Consider the following 27284-nt stretch of genomic DNA (forward strand, 5'->3'; position numbering starts at 1 on the left):
ACAAGTTGTAAGCAAAAAGTCCAGAGTACCACAAGTTGTGCAGTCAAGAGGGCAAGAAGTATGGAGAGTGGAGACGTATTAATGGAAAACCCATGTGCTACAGTAGATGGACTCAAGCTAGGAAATGTGCATTCATAATCTCTCTCAGCTCCCTGGGTGACCTTGGGGCAGTCACTAGCTTTTGTCTTCCCCTACCTTCTAGTTTTGTGGCTAAAAGGAAGCACAAGGGAGAGACTCTTCTATTGCCGGGCTCTTTGAAAGAAGGCTGAAATACATTAAATATTGAAATGCTGGAAAATGTTCCAAATCTTGAAAACAAATACCCATAAGGTTAGAAGGTCATTTTATGCTCACACCTCCAATGATAAAGCCTGTCAGAAGAAATCTAGTGATAGATCAACTGGCTGTGTGTGACATGTTCGTTCTGTCTCTGCCTCTGCCTCTGTGTGTGTGTGTGATGCAAAAGAGACAAAAGCAAGGATTTTTCTACTTCATTTTTATATACCTCAGGAAACAAATTGAAGGGAGATAAAGGGGGAAAATCTGCATTGATTCTCTCCCTCACTCCTCCCGATCTGTAAAATTCTACTGGGTTTGTAAAGGGTATGCCACGCATAATCACTAATAAGAATGGTCACACGCACCCATTCTAAGTGTGGGATGGGGGGAGGTTCCCTTCTCTTCTGTTAATCATTCCCTACTGATAACCTGTGGCATTGGTGACAGGTTCCTGTTTGCCTTGGAAGTGATGGTGCTGAGACACAAGGTTGCTAAGAGTTGTCAGATGACACTTGCTCACATGAGACCATTAAGAGGGTGTTGCAGCCAGTTTTAAAACAAGTTTGCATCTTAGGAGTCAATGAGAAAGCAGTAACCTCCCTATCCAAGGCCATCTGCTTAGGTCTTGTGATCAAATAATTGCTAGCTACAGATGCATACCAGGAAGCAAGATAGTCACAGCTCTTACTAGCTGCCGCTTCTGCCAAAGAGAGGGCTGAATTACTGAAACAAGCAGGTTTATGCTATTTTTCCATTTAAAGTATAAGGTAGATTGCTAGGCTGTGTAATAAATATTATAGCTTTTCTTCAGCCAGAAAAGCTTCACAGTCATGGCAGAAAAGGCAGCTACTTCATAAAAAGAAAACCAGCTGGATGCTGTCCAGTTTCTGGCTGCTGTCCTTATGGCTAATAGATCCCTTCAGCAGAGCTCAGAATTTATGTGGCTGTTTCTTTAAATGCACACATTTATTTCAAAAAGCTGTGAGTGAGAGAACACCTGTGAACTCAAAATGTGTGGAGGCACACCGAAGACTTCAAGCAGCACAGGGAACCAGACCAAGAAAGCGAGGAAAATCCATGATTCATCTATGGCACTGGTGAATAGCTTTTCAAAGCCAAGGTTAGATAAGGCTAAGAAGCCATTCATGGCAGAAAAAAGCTCTAAACTCGCAGAGAGAGTTGCTGAAGACCTATCAATCAGGTATGAATGCTTAGTTCAAAATAGGCTTTGTGGTGTGTGGGTGTGTGTGAGGGGGGTATGTTCTAACAATTGTTACATAATAAAAATGGGAAAAAAATCCTAAAATGAGTGGGAACTGTATTGGCACTGAATCCCCTTCCCCATTTTTTCACTTGCTCTTGACATCTAAATATATTGCTTGTTGATAAATTATTGACTTGGTTCAAGTTAACTGGAATCTAAAATTCATGTCATTGGAATAGGGGGGTAGTTTTGTTTTGCATCTGAAACCATGCTTCAGTGCTTGCTCTGCTGTCAGCTCAGTGCTAATGTAAGAAGGTTGGTATGGTAAAGGATGGAAAAAGTATGAAATAGGTATATTATTTATGGGTTGCATCTAGTGTTAGTGTAACTAAACTTCCACTGATTTCAGTAGGTCTACTTTTACTAAGATTAGATGCAAGCTGCTGCTATTTTTTAAAATCCTTCATACTTTCTGAATATAATTTGAATCCTGCAACTCTTGAGTAGAGGACAGATTGGCCTTTATCAAACCAGCTAATCTATCAGTCAGCTGAGAGCAGTGTATTTGTACAGTGTCCTACAGGGCTGTGGAAAAAAGTTGCTGGTTAAACTAAAAATAAATCTGAAGTAATTTGTAAGAACATAATTTTTATTTTCAGAATATCTTGTGTTTGATGGTTAACCCAGAATGCTATGCTATGAAAGAAAGTTAAACTAAGTAGTATGCTAAAGCAAATGCTATTTTTCCTCCAGAGGCATTTAACAAATAGTTCAGTGTATCAAACCTTGCTAGAAAGTTTGGCTATAATATTAGAGAATTTATTAACAGGGTCTATCAGTCAAGCATTAATTCTTACAGGTTTTTTATGAAGGTTATCATTGTTTGGGAGAGAATGAAACTAAGGTAGCCTTTTAAAAATCAAGCTTGAACATAAATCTGCTTGAACCAAAGGAGAAGAGGTGCTGAACTGTAGAGTGAGCTATGGTCCTCCTGCGACAATCTCTCAATATTATGTTTTATTTGGGAAATAAAAACAGGGCACTGTTGCTAAGAGAGGCTTCTTCAACATTGTGACCAGCTTTTGTTAGGGCAGGTTTTTTTGGAAGGGGGAATCCACCCTGCCTCTATTGATGCCCTGTTATCCAAGTGTCATTTCTGGCTGATAGTCACATGTAGAGATGGAGCTTGCAGGGGAGCAGTTTGAACTGTACTAAGACAGTGGTGCTTCCAAATGAAATAAAGGACAAGCTGTTTCTGCAGGGCCAGCGTGCAGGGCATGGAGGGGAGGCATTATTGTGCTCCTTCTAAGGATCACAGCCCAGCGGTGGGACTGCCAGCTCCTGGAGTGTCTTGATCCTGGTTTGTTTTGGTTTTGCCCAAAGAGGCCAAGCAAATAGACTGACAACAGCAAGGAAGCCCACTCAACACATCTTGCTCAGTGGCTGTCCAAAATCTTGCACTCCAGGGCATAAAATTTGTACCAACTCTCCATGCAACTCTTTCTTTCCCTGCATCATATCAGCCCTGAAAAGCATTGTACTTACCTTGTTAGTTTTGAGGAAAGGTGAAATCAAAGTTCATGCAGGTAGCTACCTTTCTAGAACAAACATGTATTTTTTCTGAGAATAGATGGGCAGTTTTTGTTGAACTGCTGGAACTCCTGTGCAAGCAAGACAGACTAGGATTTTCACACTGACACAATATAAAAATGCTTTGAAAGCAGAAGTATTACAAATAAGAGCCCATGGCCAGGTGTTGAATTTGGATATAGGAAATCCAGATTCAAATCCTGATGAGACATGAGTTATCTCATTGACTGGGAGAAGGAAATGTGGAAAACCATTTTAATTTTACCCCAAGTGCTAAGCTACAAATGAAGGGCTAGCCAGGGTGATTTTAGAGTTTTGCAAATGCACATTTCATCCTTAGTTCTGCCAGACAGTCACGCAACTTTGAAGGGAAGGGAGAGATTTCTGCTTTCCTATCATAAAGCATTTTGCATTACACTCCTGGAGTATTGTGTCGAAAGGTTTTGCATCAAAAATGTGTTCTGTAATTGTGTATAGAAAATACTAAACCCCATTCTAACACATGTATGGTCAATTGATGGACAGTGTTAAGTGTACATTTAGGTAGAACCAGTGCATTATGGATATTGAGCCATTTATTGACCCATATTGAAAGGGACAAGCTTTAATTTTTCTTGCCTCTTGTAACCTGTTGGCTAAATCAAAGAACTGAGCCATCAGAGAGATTTCCCAATCATTCACATGGGCAAGTGAAAGCTGCAGTACCAGCTGCCCACCTCAATATCAACAAGCCTATAAGCATGGCTTTTCCCTCCAGTGAAGGAAATGCTCCTGTTTCTCCTTATCAGAAATAAAAGCCCATTTTGGTAGAGAACCTGTGTGGTCTTGGCCAAAGCCAATAGTACAACAGGATCAGCTACAACTGGTGGTATGAAAATGCTCTGTTCAGTTGAGCTAGGGTTGAAGTGCACTGAAACTATGATGCTCAGAGGAGGTGTGTATTCACCTGAAAAAGAGAGATTGCTGTAGCTTAGAAGACCTCTCTTGAGCAGCCATTTCAAGTGCTTCTATGTACTTTAAAGTTAAATTTCTGGTAGGACAGTATTATTTCATAAACATGCTCTCAATGGTGTGATGGCCTGGTGACTTGGGAAAGAATTGCTTTCTTTTTGAAATGAACTGCAACCTGGGTATCTAGGCATCCTAATTATGGAGAATAGTCCTCCATTTGGAGAGATAAAAGGGATATCTGGTGTAAAGAAAAGAATTATAAGGGAGAACCTGCCTTTTTAAGTTGCCCAGTATTAGTACCTGGACAACAGCCTGAGAAAGAACACAAGTCACTAGACCACAGCCTTCTCTGCTATGGTAGGATTTTGTGCATTTGTGTTTAAATTATAGCAATGATTTCTAAATGTGTGTCTCTTGCACATTGGAACATGCAATTTCTGTGCACATGGGGAGCATCCCTTGTCATCCTCTTGGGCATTGTGTAAAGTGGCCATGTTAAAAGCAACAACTGGCCATTTTGTAAACAGGGAAGAATACTCATTTCACTGGCAGCATCTGAACCCAAAATGAAGACCGGAGTTCTGCAGGAAAATGTATGACAATGAATCCACTGCCTGGTCTCAGCTCTCAAGAAACTAAACCTTTAAGTTGCTTTTAGTAGATGTGCCTTTTAGAGCACTGCATCAGTTTAATACACTTACCAGCCACCACAATTGGGAGTGATGCTTTAATCGGGTTTGCTATCATGAAAGCTCTCTGTATTCAGCCAAACACATTCAGAAGCACTGATGCAGGCCTTCATGTTCAGCATCCCCACTATGCTTATGCATGATGTGGGCTCATATCTGCAAGGACTATGAAGTGGCCTGGAAATGTGTGTACTTATAGCATGGGTCCCCAACTTTTGGGGCCTGGGAGTACACGTCAAATGTTGGGAGTTCTCTGTGTGCCAACACAAACAAAACCGCTGCTCTAGGGACATGGTCAGTCACAATTTGTCCATTCCCAATATGCTTCAACAAAACATACAATTCAGAGAAGGTGAGTTGAAGAGGTTAGAAGACAAGTTGCTCACCCAAGAAATGTGCAAGGAGAGGTGGTTGGTGAGCAACAAAGCACTCCTTGTACCCACTTTTATCTCTTGCAATAGCAGAATGCTCATTTCACAGAAAGCAAGACATTTTAATCCCTATCAGCTCCCCTTTACTCACCATTAATTACACACCCAATTCATCCCAAACATGTTCAGTCCGCATTGCAATGCAAATACAAATGTATATAGATGTGTGTATTTCTCCTGCAGAAGGAAGTGGCTATTTAGAAATTTGTTTAATTCCACACATACACACGAGTCTTCATGGGGTGCCAGAAGCATTAACATGTGAAAAGAAGCATCCTTGCACCAGACCAAAGGCCTCTCTGGCCCCCCATCTCAAAGCCTACTACAGTTGCCCTCTTTCACCTGGACTCTGCCTTCTCCCCCAGGGCTGCGTCCACTAGCTGTCCTCTGGAAAGGGTCCTGATCATTGTTCTTTGCCTGGGAATGTGGAAAATGCAGCCCAAGGTCTCTGGAAGGCAACAACATGGCAGAATGCCAAATTGTGCCATTCTGATAAAAGCTGAATGAGCAAGGGCTGCCGTCCTTGCAGAATCACCTTGACATCCCACTTGTGTTTGCAATTCACAGCTGGTCCTGTGCAGGGTTTGACCTGCAAGAAATTCGCCTAATAGTGTACCAGGATTGTGAGAGGCGAGGCAGACAGGTCTTGTTTGACTCTACAGCAATCCGCAAGACTGAGGAGACAAGGGTTCAGGTATGACTTCTCTTTGTTTGTCTTTATCCAGGCTATAGAAACTATTTTTCAGTGGCACCACTGCCACTTTTTGAAATCACTTTTGGTTTAAAATGGTTTGCTGTCATGTTTAACACAGTACAGTTGCCACCTTTAAAAAAGGGAGAAGAAACATTGGTGTGTAAGGACACAACCCCTTGCATGTCTAGACATAAAAAGGCACATCACATCTGTCCTACCATGGCTGGCTGAGACATGCTGGGAGTGGGGGGCCATTTTGGGGGGGCAGGGGTAAACTTCTATAGGATTACACCAGAAGTGACTAACCCTTTATCTATTTGAGCTCCTTTTATTGGGTCTCTTCCTCCAGATATAAAGTAAGTTGTCTTTGACAGCCAAATGGCATGATACCCTTTTTACTCTTGTGTAAATGTGTGTGCACCCAATTCATAATATAATCACAGTGCTCCAGGAAGGGAGGATTAAACCTTCCCACATATTTTCCCCCTAAAACCCACCCCCAACTTGGTGGGTTTATTTTTTAAAGGAATATCTCATTTGACTCCAGTGGATATTTCTTTTTAAAGCTCTGGTGGGAGGAGGAAATTTCATTAAAAATAGGGGTGGTGATGAAGAGGTCTAACACTCTCTTGTCAGAATGCTGATACAAGAATAAGAAGAAAGAAAAACCTCAGCTGTATTACTGGTGTAATATGTGGTTTGGCCCTAAAAGATAAGGCAAGGTCATAATGCAAGTTTAGAAAAACAATTTAAAAAATAGTTTGTGACCCAGCACTGCAGCACAACTCTATTTTGACTGCCCTGTACATACAAGGCTCAACTTTGGTGGCTGAATTATTCTTGAGGACTTGGCTCCATTTCTATTATACTATTCAGTTTGCTAGACTTCTGCACTCATGCTTTTTAAACAGAGTCTTTGGGGCAATATAAGTTCAGGGCATCTCTCAACAGATTTGTTTGTTCGAAAGCCTTGGTTAACTGCTTGCATGTAAAACCAAGATACAGCTAACCAGTTTTGCTCTGCACTTGCACGGTGGGTGGCCCTGAGACAAGTACATGTTTGCTTTCCCCCTTTCCCTCTCTCTCGCACACACACATTTGTGTGTGCTCGTGCACACCCCCCCCCCATTTGCTCCAGCTCCTTGTCAGTAGCTTGCATCGAGCACATGACAACATTGCTGCACTCTCCTAATGACAGACATGTTGGGGATTGGAGAAGCATTCTTACATAAAAGTAATATTAAGCAATATCTTCTGAAAAGGAATGTAAATAGATAGTAAAATGTGAAAGGGCCCTTGTGCAGATAAGGAGTGGTGTAAGGAAGGGAGAAGAGAGAGTCCTTTTATATTCGTGCCCGATCTTTGGTTTTTGCCACCAAAACCCATTTATGGAGTTTGGCTGTCCAAAGAGGAAACCTTTCTTCCATATGAGCCAGTATGCTGCTTCCTCTTGCTCTCTGGTCTTATTCTGGAAAAGAATGCCTGAATAGGGCTGTAGTAATTCTAGAAGAAGAAATGGTCAAATTACTGGCTTTCTAGTGCTTCATCTTTCCTTTATTACATCCAAAAACTTTCTCTTGGCTCCCAGTATCTAGTTAGACTGTCTTTGTTCATCAAGGTGTGTGTATGTGATAGTGATGTCGCCTTAATGAAACAGATTTATGGAGTTTTTAGAATGTTCATTCTGCTTTCCAGGCTTTGAAACCCTGGATAATGAGTGTTTGAGGTCTAGTTGAGGTTTTCAATAAACAGTGTTTCTCATATTGGATTGATTTTCAGCACTGAGTTATGTTTAATCATTGTCATGCTGCATGTGCTCTGCAGCAGCAGACGTGCTTCAAGATGCATGTTGGGTCTTAATGCTGAGGAAGAGGAAGCTTTCAACCTTGCAGGTCCCAGAGGTTAGAGGAAAGCTAAAATCTCTTTTGCACACTGGAAGGAATAATGGTCTGTGCAGTTCCGAACAGGACCAGTTTCTCTCTTAATTTTATGTTGCTATAAACTTCATGTGTTGTCTGACCCACAGGAGGAGTTTCAGGTGAGGGCAATCTGACCCACTCATAAAAAAAAAATCCTTGCATGCGCCCCCTTTCCTGACATTGCATTACCAGGTGCAGGGGAATAAAACTGGGCACATGAGTTGAACAGCTAGGCAAACATGAGAGAGAGAGAGGAATTTGTAAACAATCCAAAGGTCCAAGATCTTGTTTGAAGAAACCATTTTCAACCATGCCCAGTGCTTGTCCTGAGAACTTGGGATTAGTTAGCAAATAGAAAATACAAAAGGGTTAATATTTGTTTGCAACGAAAGTGCTTAGTTGCTTTGGGGAGGCTGAAACCTGTAAGGGCCAATCTGTATGCCATTTGCCTGAATCTTTCTTGACAACGGCAAAATGTGCAAGCCATTTTAACATGAACCCAATGCTCTATGTTTGCATGCTGCTTTTTGGCTTGTTTGCATTTGGCACTTTTCCATTTTTGAGAAGGGCTACATGCTGACCTAGAAATTATGGGGTTTCTGCATTGCCATTAACTGATTTCATCCTACAGGATGCTGCTGGAAAGACATGTGGCAAGTTCTGTCAGGCAAGCGGTGGTTCCAGTGCAACATCTTCCCATAGTCCTTCAGTGGATGGCAAACCAAATACCAGTGAAGACATCCCAAAGTATCAGGTAATGAGTCCCTACCACATGGAATCTGTCTCTGTATGTACACCCAGTCGACATGAACTGAAAGCCAGGTTTTATATTGAATTCTTGTGGCTTCATACCCTGGTAGAAATAATGTTACAGGTTGCGCTGCATGGAGAAGTAAATTGCTAAGTTCTCTCTCGAGCTGCTTTCTGAGGTATGTGGGCAACTTTGCAAGGTTTGAAAAGCACACTGGCCTACCCCAGAGTCTTCAGTCTCCATGCATCTCCACACTTTCTCTAGAAGTGCTCACACCACTGAAGTTCCAACAGTTCTACTGGGAATCACACTCCCCCCAAAGAACTGTTAGGCTGTCAGGAGACCCTTTCTGGGTGATGGTGGGGCCAGGAAGCAGGTGAAGACTCCAGAAATGGCCATGGTGAGCCTTGTGTTGCCCACTGGCATAAGACATGCTGATGTTGTTTTCCTGTATTCTGCAATGCTGTCTACTGCAGCTTCTTCAAACTACAATTGGAATGGATTTGCTTTCTTTCCCATGTTCTCTTTAAGCTGCCACACCCAAGTTGTGTTGACTAACTCTTGCTCTGTCCCTTGGTGTACTTGAAGTCAGGGCCATTCCCATTGCTGCAGGGTTGATTTGATTTAAATCCAATAGATTTCAATCAAATTGATTTAAATCACTTGCCAGTAACACTGGGTTTAAATCACAGTTTTCTGCATAATTTGCACACCTGCCTGCCTTATTGTAGGGAGAGGAACTTCATTAAAATATTCCCAAACTGGGTCGCTTTTACAGCCTGCTTCCATGATAGGTTTTCTTCTCCAGGGAAAGAATAATACAGTAAACCTCAGGCTATACACAAAAATATCCAAAGGCTTGTGAAGTATTTGGCTTAAAATGTTTCTCTGTCACTTAAACTGCTTGTCCCTCCCTCCTCACACTTGGCTTCTTGTGCAGTTCTATTCCATTCCCAACAATCATTTTCTATTGAATTTTTTGAAACTTAGCACTTAAGAGGGTAAGGGGTTGATTCTGTATGCATAGATTTGCAAAGGAATGAGGTCTTTTTCTCAACTCTGTATGTTTATTTTATAATATTTTTGCTGTGAAGAAGAGGCACGTGATCTTTTCAGGCAGAAATTCACAGTTTTGAGAACTGTAAAATGAAGTAGTTATGATATCTTCTAGACTGAAAAATTGCCCAATAATCTTACAGAAATCTCTGGAAGAGCATGACATTATGAATGGATTAATATAATTCATTTACCAGAAAATTTAAACATTACATGCACATACCTTATGCTGCATAATCAAAAACCAATGCTTATTTCCTGGTGATAACCCTTGACCTATAATGTATCTTATAACTACAGGAAATTATCCTTAGATAGATTTTTCCTCAAAAATCAAGTTAATTAAAATAAATAAATCTGATTTAATTAAATCTTTTTTTTAATCATTGTTTTGTATCCAGCCTGCATTGCTTTCTCTTTGAACTTGAGGACCATGTTCAGTGCTGCCCACCATGCATTGCAAAATGATATGTCAATGTGGTGGGAATAGAGTTTGCTGACAGCAGACAAAATCCTGTCCTCTTTTCAGGCTCTTATTCAAAGACTGATATGAGAATCCCTTTTTTCTTTCCCTTTAACCAGTGATGACGATGATCATGATGATGATACTGCTAGTATCTAAACCCAATGGTTCCTCTGTGTGGCCTGAATTGCTTACCCAGCAAGCCAGTTCTTCAGCTGCAGTTTTGGGTGGCTATTATTACCAAGATAGTTGAAGGAATAACATAGCCAAAGCATTTTCCTTTCAAGTATCTTGGTAATAATAGTCCCCAAACTGCAGCTGAAGGAGAGTTGGCTTGCCAAGTAAGGAATTCATGTCAAGAGGTGAAGCTTCAGTGCTTTAGCAAAATTAGGGCATTGTTAGTGAAAGTAACTCAGTCCACTGGTGTTCTTCCTTTCTCACTTGCAGTATACTAGGCCAGCTTCTGATGTTAATATGTTGGGAGAGATGATGTTTGGGTCAGTCACGATGAGATACAAAGGTTCTACACTGAAAATCCACTATATTCGGTGAGTCACTGTCTCCAGCTCCTTGTTGTTCTGTGAAAAGTATAAGCTGTGCTGAATCACCAGTATTACTCCTTATCCTTCCAGCTCTCCTCCACAGCTTATGATGAGCAAAGTATTCTCTGCCAGAGTGGGTAGCTTCTGTGGAAGTACGAGTAGGTAAGATCATTTCCCTTTTCTGCTTCACTTCACCAGCATCTTTCTGGTTTCCCCCCATCTTAAGTTCAGTTGTCCATTTTTGGAAAAAAATCTGCCTCAGGGAGAGTACCCCAGATGGAACCGCTCAATGGAATGCCAAACGAACCACTCAACTCAGTGATTTGGTCTGGTTAGGGCATCGGCATTCAACCCTGGTCTTTTAGGAAGAGGCAACAGCTGGACAATAGCCACAGGACTCTCAATGTCAAAGCCTTTATGTGGTTAGAACTGTGTGAGGGGAGGTCAAAGACATGCTGTTAGTCCCCTCTGCCTCTTCCATGGTCAGGGGCATGAAAATGTGAGATTCAGGATTCTGGATTACAAGGAGAGTCTGCACAAGTTTCATGGGTTCTCCTCTGCAAACCTTTGCTGTGGACCACGTGGGACACAACGGGTGATGAGACTAACAAGCATGTCTTTGCCCTTCCTTCATTGTGTGAGGTCTTTGGCATCAATGTAAGGTTTGTATGATGTGCCTAGGAGTGCACAAGGGTCATGACTACAGCTCAGAGCAGCAGATACTATGTAGGGAAGAGAGGTGGGGGACAATTTGCTTCACCTTTTTCTCTTCTGCTCCTGCCATCCTTTAAAGGATCCAGTGCAATCTTGTTTGCAAGGGCAAGATTCTGGAGGGCAGTCTGCTGAATGTTGCCATTGATAACTGGAGTGTGCAGTAATAGAAATGCGTGCAGTAATAGAAATGCAGAAATAATGGGGAAGAGCTTTGTGACTTATTGCCTGAGGAAAGCTAAATTTGTGGATTGGGCTGTGTGAGCAATAAAACTATTTGCCATCTTTCTTTCAAGAACACTTGTGCTTCCCTGTCTCATTTAGTTTTGTATGGGTGAGTTCAGATCTTCAGTTATCATGACAACACATGGTTAACCGACTGCTGAGGTGATGAGAAGGAATGAAGGTGTGGGCTAGTTCTTTACACTTGCCCATTCCATGGGTTCAGACTCAGGGTTGTTTGTGCCTCCCAAACTAGGATCTGGGTTTGGACATCACACTGTGCAACTCAGAGGCAGGATGCACCTAGGTTATTATCTCAGTGGTATTAGGCCTGCATACAAGGACCAGTGTGTTCCCTCACCCCATTTGTCTTTTCAATAAGTCATGGTTTGTTCAGTCTTACAACTTCCAGCATGACTGGCTGGTGAAAGGGACTGAATGCATAATCTCAAACTATGAAACTCATTGAGTTTGGACAGGAAACCTCTGCATGCAGAAGTCTTGAATATGCTTAGAAAGTTAGAGTTGTTACTTAGGTATTTACTTTTAAAAAAAATTAGCCCTGTGCAGTTCTGTCTTCTTGGGGCAAAATTGATGATGTCTTCTAAAAATCAAAAATAGTTATTGCATATTTGGAGATGTGCATGCTTGCTTTCAGTATGAATGTTGGTATTGTATTTTCTTACAGAAAAATGGTTTCCTAATCTTGAATAGCCAGTTAGGATGCAGGGGGAGTACTCAGCGACAGTGTAATTGTCAACTGTCTCCTGACAACTTTCGTGAATGTATCTTTCTTTTCAAGCTTGCAAGGTAGTTTTGAATATATCAATCAAGATCCCAGTTTAGCAAGGCTGAACCCCAACCCAAACAGTTTGGGCCCCTGTCACAATGGAAGCAGCCTAGGTAAGTACATTCAACTCTCTCAGCTTGGATGTTTGTGCTGACCACATATTTTAATTTGTGTTTATCTTGCTATTAAATCTGATTTTTGTTTTGAATATTTCCCATGTTGGTCTCTTTAGGTGTATTACAGCTGTGCAGCAACAAGGTGCTGCACGGTTTGCCTGAAGAGAACCCGCTCCGGCTAATCCGGAGTGCTTCTTTCTTTGCAGGTTTGTGTGGAATGTTGAGCAGTGTGACGCACCTAGATGCACATGTTTAGCTTCCCATGAAATCTCTTGGCACGGGTTCAATAACTGCTCTCTATAAATGGAAGGAGCTAAAGAGGACATTGATTCTCATTCTACTATCTTTGGAAAACCTATGAGAGACCTCCTAAAATATTGGGCTGCATTAACTGCATCCTCTGTTCCTTGTAGGAAATTCGGTCAAGTATTCCTACTAGTAGCACTTAGTGCAATATTTGCTCACAGATAAGGGTGCCCTTCCAGTTTTGAGAGGAGTTGTTTTTCCAGATTAATATTTTACTGGTATTTTGGAGTGTGTGTTTTTCCTCACTCTCTGGGAAATTCTCCCCCCTGCACCCCCATAAGGCTACAATAGTGTAAATGTTTTTTGATGTGCTCATGTTAATTTTATAGTTGAAACAATCACCTTTTGGAAGTGGGCAAATGACAGTCTGATCAAGGGAATGGGAGTTAATCTTACAAGTCCTGCATGTGCTCTAATCATTTGATCTTTTTTTTGCTTAATGTTGGCTTACCCTAGTATAAATTTTACCTTTTTATATGGAGTTACAACATGCACTCAGCCTTGCACTGGTGACTAACCTGGGAGCCATACATTGTCATTTTCCAGAACGTAAAATGCTGAGTTAGAACCAAAGGTTGTGTTCATCATGCAGAAATATCGTTCACATTCAAAAAGAAAAAAAAGTGGAACCACAGCTTATGAGGCCACAATGATTGCATTAGTTTTTCAAGAAATGACTCAGTACTTTTCTAAAAAATCCAAAGATGTTCATCTGCTTGGCATCTTCTACAGAATTTTTTTAGAACACCACATCAACCATCATGCAGGAATTTACAGATCAGCACTAATGGCCGTGTTCCTCTCAGTCAGTGCCCCAGCCCGACAATGATGCCTGATCCTGCCTAATCATGGAAGCTGTGTGGGGTCAGGCCTGGTTAAAATCTGGATGGGTGACCCACCCAGAATGCTTCAGCTACGAGAAGGTATAGAAATGTAATGCAGTAGCAGCTGCAGCAGAGTATTAATAATAATTAACTAGATTTTTCCTGGGAGTTCTTAAGCAAAAGTTTTGTACTGACAAGCTTTCATGATCTAGTACATTAAGAGTGCAACCTCATGTGTGATTAAACAGAAAGAAAGCCTATGAGTCCCAGCATGAAGAATCTTTAACAGCGGAGCAGTTCTAGTGGGTGTGTTCATTCCCTGCTGGATGTGCGTATTTTTAAGAGTGGCCATATAAGAAAGGTAGCACAAGCGTGCTTCCTCTTAGCTATGGAGTCAGCATGTGGTTTCTCGCTACCAACACAAGAACTGTGCTCAGTGTTTGAGGCTCAGCTTTTTTTCAAGCGAACAGTCATATTGCATATATGACACTTAGCAAGAGGTGCATGAAAATGGCATGTGCATGTGGCAAACAGAAACTTTGAGCCCCAGGCCTCTGCTTTCTTGCTGCATATTATAACATACCAAAAGCTAAACATGTATACACAGTGAAAGCTGTTGACATTTGTTGTGGTCCCTGAAGGTGTACTACTGGAGACTAAACTAAAAATGTAGTTTTCCCACTCAGGTAATGACCATTTCATGAACATAAAATCTGATAGGCACAACCTACTCTTTTAGTCTGCAATACAATTCGTACACTTTGGAATGGGTTTTGTCCTGAACTATGTCCTCTTGCATTTGACCTTGCTCTTCTTGTCCCCAAGGCAAGGCCAAGTGCTGAACCTAACCAGATGAGCACAACTGGTGCTCTGCTGCAGGGCAGAAGAGGTCCCTGATGCAAGCAGCTTGACTTCCAGTCATTTCTAGGTGCAAGGTCTGGCTAAGGCAACCTGATGAAATACTTGAAGGCGCTGCAGTACTCTTTTGCATAAATTACTCTCCCTGCTGTTTTCTATGATGCCTTTATATTTTTTGCTATTTAAAATATATCAACTTGAGCCATTATTCTGGAGCTTTTAAAAGCTGCACTCCTGAATCCAAACTACTGGTGTGGAGCTTTTTGAAGATAGATGATAAAGAAAATGTCTCTTTTTTGTTTGCTTTATTTTGTTTTTTGCTTTTAAAATACAGCACATAGCACACCTGTTGACATGCCTAGCAGGGGACAGAATGAAGACAGAGACAGCGGCATTGCCCGGTCAGGTATCAAATGGATTTATTATTATTGTTTGCTGCACTGACAGGAGGAGGTTGAAGTTTATCTCATTAAAATGTGATCCAACACATGCAGAATTGGTTTCACTTGACACTGAATGGAAACACTGTGTCTATGAATCCTTATATTTTGTTTAAAACATTAGAATACAATGTCTTACCTCTTTACCACCATCTTCACTAATACCTGACTCACAAAACTCATAGTTTGTACTCCTTTGCCATCTGACTTTGTCATATTTAGGTACTGTAGATTTTCAGTGTGGATTAGAAATATTTTGAGCAATGCCAATGTGTTCTGGACAGTGGCACATCAAGAAGAGACTCTGACAGGTCTGGATGTTAGAGTTATGTATGCCATGCTACTGACAACCATGCATCTACAATGCCAGTATTGCTGGCTGGATTCGTGGGGTTTCCCAGGAATCCCATTAGAGCAGCTAGCGCCTTTGACATAGCTCAAGTGTTGGTTTTCTCTAGCACAGTGTCAGCAAACTCCTGGGCACTGCTGGAGCCTTCCAAATTTGTTTAGTACAATCTTGATTCTGCCACATGTGACCTAGCTAATTCTTAGCTGTGGAATGCCAGAGTATCTGTAATATCTAGCAACTGCAAATTTGGAGAAGATTTGCCATCATTTCTGTTCCTAGCTCTTCATTGCCACTGCTCCAAGTTTCCTCTGGAGGAGAGATAAGGGGCCTAGCTGTGAAATAGCAAGTCTGATGAAAAATCTCCATATTCTAGTGGCCCCTCCATATATTACCAGTGGCCCCTTGGAGTGTAATGAAGCCAGTATTGGTTATGTGGATTATCTTTGTTGTTCTTTTTGACCACTTAATTTTAATATTACTTAGTACTTCTTGCATTTTAATACTAGATTTCTTCTACATGCATTGTAATGTCTTAAATTTTAACTTTTATTATATTTTGTATGAAGCCATTCTTTCAAACTTCTTTGCTTATAGATGCTTGTTGCAAGCAGCTTGGAGTATAGCTTTCTGGGGAAGGTAGCCGTATTCATAGTAGTATTGATTTAAACCTGGAAACATAATTCTTTGTGTTTTGCTGCAGGTGAGGTTGTATGTTTATCTTACATAATGGGATGGAGTGCCAGGAAGGAGATCTATTCCTTCTCATCCTAGATAGCTAAGTAGGACTCCTGTTCTAGCAAATGTGCTTCTAATGTGGTGGACCATTTAGCAGTCTCTTGCTATCTGTTTCCACCTTACAGTTGCACTTAAAAGAAACTGTTGGTCACTTTCTCCCCGATCCCCCTAAAACAGAAAATTGCTAGATATCTTTGGCAGATGTGGGGTGTAACTTCCCATTAAGTGATATCCTGAGAAATACCGGCATCCTTCTGCTTTCTCTTCAGCCTCTTTGAGCAGTCTTTTGATGACTCCACTGCCATCTCCAAGCTCCTCTTCCAGCAGCTACTGGCGCCGTCAGCTAAGATATCAAACAACAAGTTTGGAAAATGGCATTATTCCTAGGTGGTAGGTTTTGGAATCAATACTTTCCTGAAATGCAATTGCATGGGCACTCTAGATTTAAATTTATGGGATGTTTTCTTGCCTTTATGTAATCATCTATAAACCATATATACGTGTTTAAACACCCAGCAACAGTTGGATACCAAGAAAAACGGTCAAAAGGGCTGGTAGGTCAAATGCATTTTTAACAGTCGTTTAAAATTACAATAGTGTACGGGCTTCCCTGCAGACTCTGTTTTGCAGCAGAGGCGCTGTTGCCTCTTCCAAATGGTGGTATTTAAAGTGACAGGTTTGGGCTGTGGGGAGGAGTTCACATAGAAAAGGACACTCCTGAAAAGCGTCAGGTCAAAATGTGCGAGTCTGTTGGGGCACTCCCATTGGCCTTTGGCCCAACTCATCACTAGAATGCATCACTGAGGGCTTCTGCAAATGGAATTGAGACCTCAGATTGAAAGGGATTCTGCACCCCAGTATAAGGCTTAATAAATTCAGGAGCACACAAATTCAAACAAACGATGCTGGGGGCAAATGTGGTGATTACCCAGCAGGCCCTGCTTTTAGTTTACAGAAGTCTATGGCTGACTGTAGTTGGAAACTGAATATGTTTCTTAATGGACCTTGATTTGACCCATTAACTTAGACAAGTAAGTTGTTATGTACTGAAGCCAGCTGTTGAAAGCACAGAAGGGAAATAGCAAAGCTTGAACATACCAGAAGAGAAACTAGAGTTCAGAAGGTGTCTGAGACCTTGTGGGGGAGGAAAGGAAAAAAGAGGAAAACAGAAAAATCTTTCATCCTTGGATATGTTTAGTTACAATAAACACCTTTCCACTTGGATTCTATCTTGAGGAAGGCTATTTCTTTAAATCATCTTAGTATTTTGACCAAATATTATCATTCCTGGGATGCCTCTGTTGGTGCAGGGTGAGGTGTTCTGCATTTCAAAATTCCTACTTGTAAGTAAATGAATTTGATAAAAGTGGTATGCATGCGCATGTAGCTATAGAAGCCTTCTTTCAACTCACTGAGTTGTTTCCAGTGTTAGCTGTCCTTAGAGTAAATCCATTAGGGTTTACTTAAGTCAGACTAACACTGGAAACAACCTATTGCAGCTCTGAACAAAAATTATTGAAGGTTATTTACATGTACATTTGGCTTCCCTGCAATTTTCTTCCCCGCAGGCCAACTGAAGAAACATTCAGCATGGCAGATGAAAGTTGTGGCCTCAATCCTGCAATGGTTCGGAGGAAGAAAATTGCCATCAGCATCATTTTTACCCTCCCAGAAAAGGAAGAGGCCCAGAGAGACTTCCAGGATTTTTTCTTCTCCCACTTCCCTTTATTTGAATCCCATATGAGCAAGCTGAAGAGCGCAATTGAAATGGTAGGGCAATGGAACAATTCTATCCTTTCACAAAACATCATTGTTATTTGTGTTACTTGATAGATACCAATTACCACCAGTGATGCCAGTTGATATGGGAGGCAAATCTTTGGTGACTGAGTCTCCCTTTAGCGGTATTGTGCTCATTTGTTGTAGCAGTGTGAGAGTGAACTGGCCCTGCCCCAGATGTGACACACCTCCAGGATTTCTCTGCTCCCTGGTGGCTGCGCATACAGTGCACATGTCTGAAGCACAGAAGCCTTTGTAGCTTATGCAAAGCCCTCCTAGCAATCTGCAATCCTGCATCAGCAACACGCTAAATCAGGTGTGTGTTCCATGCTGGTCCTGTACATTCCTGTATGTGCAAATTCTTCCCTGCTGCAGACATTTGCATGACATGTGCAGATACCCAGAGGATGGCGAGCTGAAGTGCTTTGCATCAACTAGGCACAGTTGCGTGGCTTTGCTCACACTTGGATAGAACAAATGAGTGATACCTCCTAGGTCCAGGGGGCAAGGACAGATCTCCTTCTTGAAGCACCAGGTCTTTTCCGTGGCATCACATTATCTACAAACATGGAGACATGTCTGCCAACCTCTGAAAGTATTGGAACATGAGTCTTGTGTAGAGAATGATGTTTAAAAGCTGCTGTGCTGAAAGAACCGAGCTAAAATTTATGGCTCAGCATTGTCTCTCCCCTTCTCAAACCAATTTATTTGTTTATTTCATATGGTGCCCTTAAATATGGCAGATTTTTCCTGGCTTCTATACCTAAGAGTTTCAGGCAAATAGCTCTGTGAAACATTCTCATTAAACCCTTGAACAAAATTGTCCTAGTCTTTTTTTAAAAGCTCATTATGATTACTTTTCCCCCAAGGCAATGGTCTCCTGTAGAAAAATAGCAGAAACTAGCCAAAGAGTGCAAGTTTACATCAGCCGTGTCATGGATGCTCTGGATGAATTTAGGTAAGTTACTCTTCCATGGAATTGTCCAGGGACAGGCAAGTAATAGATTTGTCTTTTACCTTACCATTCCAGTCCTGATGACCTTTGGTATTCTCCTTGTCATTCTAATCTTGAGTTTCCTTCTCAGTCAAGTGGATTTCAGTTTCTTTTCAAAAGATACTAAATTTGCAAATGCAGCTGTATAACCATTTCTTTGCATGGTGAATAATAGCTATTTAAATGCAATGGCACTACTACTTAAATAAGCTCTAGTAATCAAAGAGAGCCAATGCAAGAGTTTGTTTCGAACACTTGTGCATCTTGAGTCAATTCTGAGCATGGTGAAATAGGCAGTGGAATGCAATTGGAGTGACTGTCTCCATCAGGGAAAGGTCAGCAGAATATTTTTTTTTGAAAAGCCACTCTTCTCAGTGCTGTAATAAATACAAAGCGATGGCTGCCTCTGTTAAATTTCCTCCTTGTAGCACACTCCTTAAGGGACTGGAGTCCCACTCTCGTTGTCTCCCCACCCACACCACCTAATAGGCTACAAATTAGATGGTTGGTCTCCAGGACCAGAGCTTATAGTTGCAGTTGTTTTGTTATCAGCAGTGCTCTGTTGCCTGACTTTGCAAATGAGCTCTCATCCTGCTCTGTATGTGCAGCAGAAACAGGTAGTCAGGCAGAGGGCACCCCTTTAGACGGCTAGTTTGCAGGATGGCAGCGTCCCTTTTGCGATCCACTCCATACAAAAAGGCTTCGGTTCTAATGTGGCATCCTTCACCTGTAATAGTAACCTCCATTTCATCCGCCTTGTGCCACTCCCCTCTTACATGTCTAAACCAGGTCTTTTATCTAACTTACGACTTTTGTCTCATTTGTGCAACGTACTTGGAGAACAAGCAGCTGCTTTTACACTGATTTTCTTGGCCTGCTAGACCACGGTGGCTTAGCCGCGTTGTCGGAACCCAGCAGCATGGTTTGTTAGCAAGCCACACTTTGGCTTACAAGACAACACAGCTTGGCGTGTCATGTGAATCTGGCCTTTGTGATAAATATTTTTGAACTACCCCATTTCTACCAAGAATGTGTCTTGCTGTTACTGAATGTTTTGGTGAAACATTTTGGTCCTGGAGATCAATTACTACTAATACTTACAGGATAGAAAATGGGAGCATCTGTGATGGAAATTTAGCTATAAGTTCCTCAACATAATAATCAAGATAGCTTGATGACATTCTCACCCAGCTAGCTATGGCGGCGTATTGTGTTCAACTGTTGATGTTGTACCTAATATAAAATATCCACTATATTATAAAATATCCCCTATGGCGAAATCGGGGAAGCTGTTAGACTTTGGAAAGTATTAGTGTTTGGATAAGGATTTCATGCTTCACTCTGGCTTCTGTGTGGGTTTGGTCATCTGACCACATTTCAGCTCATTATTTAAGCACCTGACTGGGGCCAGAGCCAAGATGGAGAGGGTGGGTAGGGATTATATAACAGAGCATGTGAGTCAGAGATGAAACACACAACATAAACATGCCCTTCAAAACTATGTCTTATGACTTGCTGCCTCTCAACTACCCATGGGACTTGTAGGCAATAGGTATAAACCGTGTGTAGTTCAACAGAGCCCCAACTGTATTCACTTAAGGCTAAGGGAAAAATACTCCTCTTCAGTATCACAACTGTCTATGGGCTATGAGCAGAAACTTGCAATGTAATTTGCAGACCTAAATAATTGTTTTTTCAACAGAATGTACACATTTGAAAAATGCATGGGGAAAGTGGTGCTTCAAGAAAATATATAAAATGTGTTTGAATATATTTATTTTATCCTTAGTGATCAGATGAACCCGGTTAAGTAAAGCTTCACACCACGGGTGGTCCTAGGTATCAAAAAGAGCTGGACCTGAGAGCCACAGCACAAAAATTCAAATAAATTTGCACATGTAAATATATGTGCATAATTGGAAATAATTCCAGCAATTTGAATGTTATAGAAAGCATGCTAATTAAGCTCGTTTGCCTTCAGAATACATCTGCAGAGTGTCCCTAATTTTGCTTGTTTAAACCTTACCTTTGCATAACCTTAGCCTTCCAGGCCTATATCCAGTTGTGGAGGATGGGCCTGCAACCAGTAAACAGCTGTTTGGCACCTTATATGCTTACAAATTAATTGCAAACTAAACATAACACACCTGCAAGGGAAAATGTGGGAATGCACTATAGAATGTAATCTATGCTTTTAGGCTGAAAACATACACACTTATGAAGATGTGACCCCCATTAAACAAAGTGGAATTTACATCTGAGTACAAACTCACTCATTTTTCCCCTACCAAGACATGCAAGAGCACTTCATACTTCCTCTCCTTGTCATACAAAGTCAGCAACCACTGATGGAGTAAAATTAATGGGCTTCAAATTCAAATGAAACATTTCGTCCCACTCAGGTTAATCATGTCTCCAATTCTTGCTGGGAAGATGCAAACTAAAGACAGAAATTTGCCTTTCATTTTTTTCCTGTAATTCTCGATTCTTTGAGCAAAGATGCTTCCACTCCGAAGCTCCTCCAGCAGAGATTGGAACTGGGGTTCTACCAGAATAAAGTCAGAGATTCTGAGGCTGCAGTTGATAGAAACAGTAGCTCTATGCACCCACCAATAGAACTGCACTGTAAGCTGGCAGTCCTATAAACAATTACTTGAAAGTAAATCCCACTGAGGTTGATGAGACTTACCTCTGAGTAGACATGGCTGGGCTTGTGCTGTAAACTGGGCATTCAAAACCGATTCTGGGGCAGAGCTCCGGCTCAGAGTAGCACTACAATTTTCTGTGTGCTCGCTTCAGAGTAGACAATACTGTAATTAGTAAGCATGCTTACTTGGGAATCATCGTTTGCCAGGCCAGCCTTTGGGGCATTCAGATAAGCGGCTAAACCAGTTTCTCCAACCTTCCTCTGCTGTGCAGAAGCTGAATACTTCCGAATCCTGTCCTACTGCATTTTATGGAATCCGCTCTCCAGGGAGGTGTGCCTGGCGCCGACACTTGATACGCTTTGGCGCCAGGTCAAAACCTTTTTAATCTCCCATTATTTTAAATGCTATGCATTTTTAAATTGGTTTTCATTATAATGATTAGTGACAGTAGTTCACCAGGTGTTGTTGTTTTGCTTGTATCCTTGTACAGCTTTTTGGTGACTGTTATGCTGTTTAATGTTTACCTATTTGTAAACTGCCCTGAAAGCAATGTGCCGAGGGAATGGTGTCTATTTTCAAAAAATAAATAAATACCAGCGTGTCATGACAGCAGCCTCCGTGACCCTCAGGGGAGGCTTGCTGTGCCAGCCACAAGCTCAATGGGAGTGCCCTACCCACACACCCAGGGTTTCTCTTTCCACCGGCTTTACTGGCATGGCTGCTTGAGCAAAAGGGAGGGGAAGGAAGGAAGGAAGGAGCTGCTGCCTTGGTGGGATAGCACAGCAATCCAGAAAGAGGCAGCTTTGCAGGCAGCAAGAAGTTGCTAATCATGAGGGGTGCCCAGTGATGAGACTTGTTGCAGTCCTCCTGTTTCTCAGTTCAGACATCCCCCTCAGCAAGGATTTAGGGCTCTGGGCCTGGTCGCCCACCCCATCCTGCAGCCGTTACTTTGCAGTCGCTGCCTTCGCCGTCAGGAAAGGATGCATCGGACCTCTCCCCTTGCCTTTTCAGCATTGCGACGCAAGAGCCATGCTGGATCAGACAAAGGCCCGTGTAGTCCAGCATTCCTTTTCTTGTCCCAGGAGTCTGCCTTTGCAACCTAGCTTGTCTTCCCTACCTTGGCAGAGGGATTTTGCCATATCTGCTCTTTTCAGCTCATTGATCTCTTCTGGGGTTCCTTCTCTTTGGTAGAGTCACAATCTGGAATTTGTATTCAGTTCCAAGGATTGCAGAACCCGTTTGGCTTACCATGATGTCTGGTGCTTCAGAAAAGATCCTCTTATGCCAGCACTTTTTCAAGGAGTTCACTGCACTGATCGAACAGACCAGCAAAAACCAGTAAGTTACTGTGCTGCCTCCCTTGCTGTGCTCCCCTGCTTGGAAGCAGCCAGTTTATTGCACTGCTCACTGACTTCTTTCTGGGTCTTATCTCCATAGGTTCTTAGCTGCACTGCTGACAGCGGTGCTGACCTATCACCTGGCCTGGGTCCCAACGGTGATGCCAGTTGACCATCTCCCTCTCAAGGCCTTTTCCGAGAAACATGCCTCTCCGTCTGTGAATATGCTGGCAAAATCTCATCCTTACAATCCGCTCTGGGCTCAGCTTGGTAAGCGCAAAACTTCCCATTTGAACTTGAGATTTCTTTATTGGATTAGATCTTTTTACTCTGCACAGGTATGTTTTTGTGACTGTGCATGAGAGACTAGCAGAATATGGGAATAGTCAGGCCATAATTAGAGAACTACTTGACAGACGAATATGTGGTGGGGCTTCTGACTGTGTTTTGGAATATCTGTTACCTTCACAGTTGCATGTAAGCACCATATTGGCTTTACAGAATACTTTATGCAGCATATGTGTGTACCATGCAACCAGAAGTTGATCCAGTAGGCTTAGAGATCCTGTGGTCAGTTTTCTCTGTATCTTCATGAAGCATGGCAGTGCCCTCTAGTGGTTACTGAGTAGGTTGCAAACTGCATAATTGCCTTTTAATTCTTTTTGCTCTTTTGGTGGCAATGAAGTGTAGATGCAGGCAATAGATTTTCTTTTTGTTCATCATCAAAGCAAATCAGCACAGCTTCTTTTGATTCTTTACATTGGCAGGGAATCCACCAAAATAATGTGATACATCCGGTAGATACATTCAGCAACCTACATCGGAGATCATATTACTTCTTTCTCCTTTAGTTTAACTGTTAAAGCCATGGCCGTAGAGACGGAAGAGAATCCCTCTATAGACCCAACAGTTCCACTTGTTAGGGCTTTAGTGGCCTGCACAGTTCTCTCTTCTTAGCTATGACCACGAGAGGAAACAATCCAAAGTAACATGATCTCTACAGATTTCTTTCGGAGATGCTGCTGAGTAAGTGAACTGGTTTTCAGAGTGATTTGACAGCTTTAAATTAGCAAAAAGTATTACTCAAGAAGTTTATACTTTATCAGTTTTTCAACTTCATGGTGCTTTGCATGTAAATGGCTGCCTTTACTGCTTTCCGAGTTTGGTTGACCACTTCTGTTGTAGAGAGCAAATCTGTAAGCTCAGAGTTGTTAACCCATATTGCATTGTGTTACTGTTATAACTGAAATCTAGCATGGAAACAGAAAGATAAAATGCAGATTGCTTAATTTTCTAATCTGGAGGTGTTGACAAACTGATTTTAGAGCAGAGCATGCTCCTCCCTGGTAATGGTTTGGGAAGAACTGTGGGAAGAAAAGACTTGGGAAGAAAAGAACAGAAAAAGAAATTAGGCAATGCAAATACGTCTTGAGAGCATGACCCAACCAAACTTCAGCATTTTTGCCTCATTGATTTGCACTGGGATGTTAACCATTGGTGTTAATTTTTCCATTCATTTTTTCTTGTCACTTAGGATGGTGCTATGATTGTTTATTTATAAAATTTATTACCCATTTTAAGCATAAAATAATCCTAAAGTGAGGTACAATACTTGCACAACATAGGAAACCATATAAAGTAGACTGATCATACAGTAAAACAGGATCATGTTTCATTTTTCAGTGCAGAATTTCATTTGTAGACTGAGAAATTGCTTCAGACTAGTTCATTTTTAATGATGTAATCTTTCTGTTCCCTGTCTATCTTGCTTGATAGCATATCGTGATTCTCCCTCTTTTTTCTTATGCATATCTAGGTGACTTGTATGGTGCTATAGGTTCGCCAGTCAGGATGGCAAGGACTGTAATTGTTGGAAAACGTAAGGATTTGGTTCAGCGCATACTCTACGTTCTTACATATTTCTTACGGTGCTCTGAACTGCAAGAGAATCAGCTGACCTGGAGTGGCCAGGTTGGAAAAGGAGAGCAAGCCCTGAGTGGCAGCAAGCTCACAACAGCCCTAGAAAAGGGAGAAGTTGAGGAATCCGATTATGTGGTGGTCACCGTTAGAAATGAACCTGCTCTCATACCTCCTGTTCTGCTCCCAAAGGACAGAAGCCCTGTTCCTAGGGGGCAAAAAAGCTGCTCAGAGCCTGCCTACTTGAAATCAAAGCATGATGGAATGCATGGCGATCCGCATTCTGAGGCACCTTCTTGCTTGCCCCGAGTTGGCTGCCCAAAAAGAATTGTGGAGGAGGCAACGAAGGGAAAAACTCTGGCCAGTTCAGAACCTGTGTCTGCAGGGCCAGCAAGATTGGAAAACTTAACAGCAGGAGTGAATGATGGCAACCAGTGCAGTGTCAAAGGACACGTGCTTGGCAGCTTGACAGCTCTACAGCATCCGGAGAGGATTGAGCAGAGGTACCCTCACTTGGAAAAGGTTACCTTTCAGATTGGAAGCTCCACCTCACCAGAATCTGATTTAGAAACCCAAAGAAAGGAGATGGACAAAACGATGGGGATGCTCAGGGGTAAAAGCAAGTCCCTGCACATGGTGTCAGGTCCACTACATACAACTGCCCAGGCCCAGCAGGAGAAATCTGACATCTGCCTTAAACCCCGTGCTAGACAGAGAGCTAATAAAGCCCGAGTATCAAGTGCATCTTGCTCGTCAGGTCAGCTGTCTGTACTCTCTGACAGCAGAGTCAAAATTACAAATCTGGGAAAGCGAGAGAAATCTGAAAGTACATGCTTGGAAAATCTGGAAGGAGATTCTCTCGACTGCGATTCCGGAAGTTCAACTGATATACATGGGTCTGGCCAAGCAGCTACTGAGGATATCCCCTGTGGGGAAGCTGGAAGCAAACACCCTTTTAGAATGGAAGAGGACCTTCCCAGAAATGAGAGCTCTGACAGTGCCCTGGGAGAGAGTGATGATGAGGGCAGTGCATGCATTCCAGCTGCACACGTGCCAAGTCTTGTCAACAGTAGGTCTGAAGAGCTCTCTGAAGTGGAACTTGCTCTGCCGAGGTAAAAAAAAAAAATGCCCGTCTCTCTAGATTTGGCTGTCTGGATTGCATTGTTCCAAGATATTTCTTGGATAATCCGATGGAACCACTAACCTGCAATTTAGCCCAACTTAAGAGGGATCTTCATTACATGGCAGCATTAACACTGTTCTAGGATAGCCTAAACTAATGTAAACTGAATTTTCATTAAATGAATTATACTTGTAACATAACTTAAGGTATTACAGTGCTAGAGGCTGCTTAATTTGGTTAAAGAGAACAGAAGACCCAGCTTTTTTGTATTACTTTGCATGCAAACAAAAGGTCTAACACAATTTCATAGGTTGTGTTCAGTGGTGTCATAGCACTAGTACAAGTGAGATTGCACTAGTCGGGTCCAAGTTCTGAAGTGTGCTCAAGGGGAAGATTGAACTTAAGTTCCCCTTGTGCAACCAAGTTGTGGACCTTAGATTCAAAACATAATGGCAACCAGGGAAAAAGTAGTGGAGCTCCACTGCAGTGTACAATGTACAAATGTCATCCTCTAGTGGTATGTGGGATTAAGGTCTCCTTCCTCAGATGCATACTATGTTAGTTGCAAAAGTTTTCAACTGAGCTATGGGAACGAATGCTACAGAGCTGAACTTATCCAGTGCAGAATATTATTTGTGGCCCTTTTGAGAGAGCTTGGAGGTAGGAAAGCCTCTTCATAGCAAGTATAGTTGAAAGTATGTAACTACATTCTAACTGCAGGGGGTTTACTTGCTTGTTGATTGAGGCACCCTAACTGGCTCCCTGTTGGTAAGATGGTAGCAGAGGAGAAACACCTGAAGGCCATTTTCATGGCTATTCTAGATTCTGGACTCTACTCTTGTAGGCCATTCAGATAGGATATGGACTGGCCAAAATAGCTCCATTTCTTGACTTTTTCAACATCTTTTACCAAGGAAGCCAGAGAAACGTCTGGGTGCTAAATGAGCAAATGATTCCTGTGTTTCAGTTCCAGTACAATCAGTGCTCAAAGCACGAAGCATTTTGGAAGGTCCCTTCTGGGTGGCTATTGTGCCGCATACATGCCTGATCTGGTGTTGCATGGAATAAGTACCGATGAGCAACTTAAACAGTGCTTACCAGCAGAGTTGAGTCATGCAGTGAATGTAAGTCTGTGTGTGTTTCTGGAGAAGAAGATTCAGCAGGATGAATGTGGGCAAAAACCTGGCAGAAGGGGAGGGATTTGGAGGGTTAAGCAGAACTGTCAGTGTGCCAAATGGAAAATGCAGAGGGAACCCCAAGTAGGGTGCCCTCCAAATGTTTAGACTACAGTTCCCATCATCACTGGCCATTGGCTCAGGCAGAGTGAAGTTTGCAGTCCTACATCAGGATGGCACAAGACTGGGAAAGGTAGCTCTAAGCTCTAATAGAATTCATTTGCTTAAGTTGCTTATAAAGTGACTAGGTTAGGCGTGCAGAACCTCCCTTAGCCTTGCATTTCAAACCAGCCTTCAAGGACCACATTGCAGTGGCAGCTGGGGATGAAGGCAAAGGGGTATGGCAGAACACTCGCATGTTCTAGCTGAAGGTTCTTCCTGCCGGTAACTA

The 27284-nt window shown here is 42.1% G+C and overlaps 1 protein-coding gene across 5 annotated transcripts in view; it reads left to right on the forward strand.

Annotated features, from left to right (window-relative positions):
* Positions 1–27284, forward strand: part of FNIP2 (folliculin interacting protein 2) — a 58773-nt gene that overhangs the window by 22094 nt on the left and 9395 nt on the right. For 2 of the 5 annotated variants that reach the window (XR_006414780.1, XM_044430660.1), the window contains exons 1-15: positions 586–1480; positions 5712–5838; positions 8389–8511; positions 10475–10575; positions 10660–10731; positions 12305–12405; positions 12525–12614; positions 14731–14802; positions 16190–16310; positions 17489–17690; positions 18569–18657; positions 22533–22679; positions 22779–22948; positions 24495–25707; positions 26686–26842. Coding sequence is in view for 3 of the 5 variants with exons in the window: in XM_044430660.1 (XP_044286595.1) it covers positions 1290–1480; positions 5712–5838; positions 8389–8511; positions 10475–10575; positions 10660–10731; positions 12305–12405; positions 12525–12614; positions 14731–14802; positions 16190–16310; positions 17489–17690; positions 18569–18657; positions 22533–22679; positions 22779–22948; positions 24495–25707; positions 26686–26842 (2976 nt within the window). In the remaining 2 variants the exon portion in view is untranslated. Of the gene's footprint in view, positions 1–579; positions 1481–5711; positions 5839–8388; positions 8512–10474; positions 10576–10659; positions 10732–12304; positions 12406–12524; positions 12615–14730; positions 14803–16189; positions 16311–17488; positions 17691–18568; positions 18658–22532; positions 22680–22778; positions 22949–24494; positions 25708–26685; positions 26843–27284 lie in introns of those variants that run through there. The other 3 variants (XR_006414781.1, XM_044430661.1, XM_044430662.1) reach the window with 3 other exon arrangements.

Source organism: Varanus komodoensis, unplaced genomic scaffold (genome assembly GCF_004798865.1).
Source record: "Varanus komodoensis strain SLA01 unplaced genomic scaffold, ASM479886v1 scaffold21, whole genome shotgun sequence".
NCBI lineage: Eukaryota > Metazoa > Chordata > Lepidosauria > Squamata > Varanidae > Varanus > Varanus komodoensis.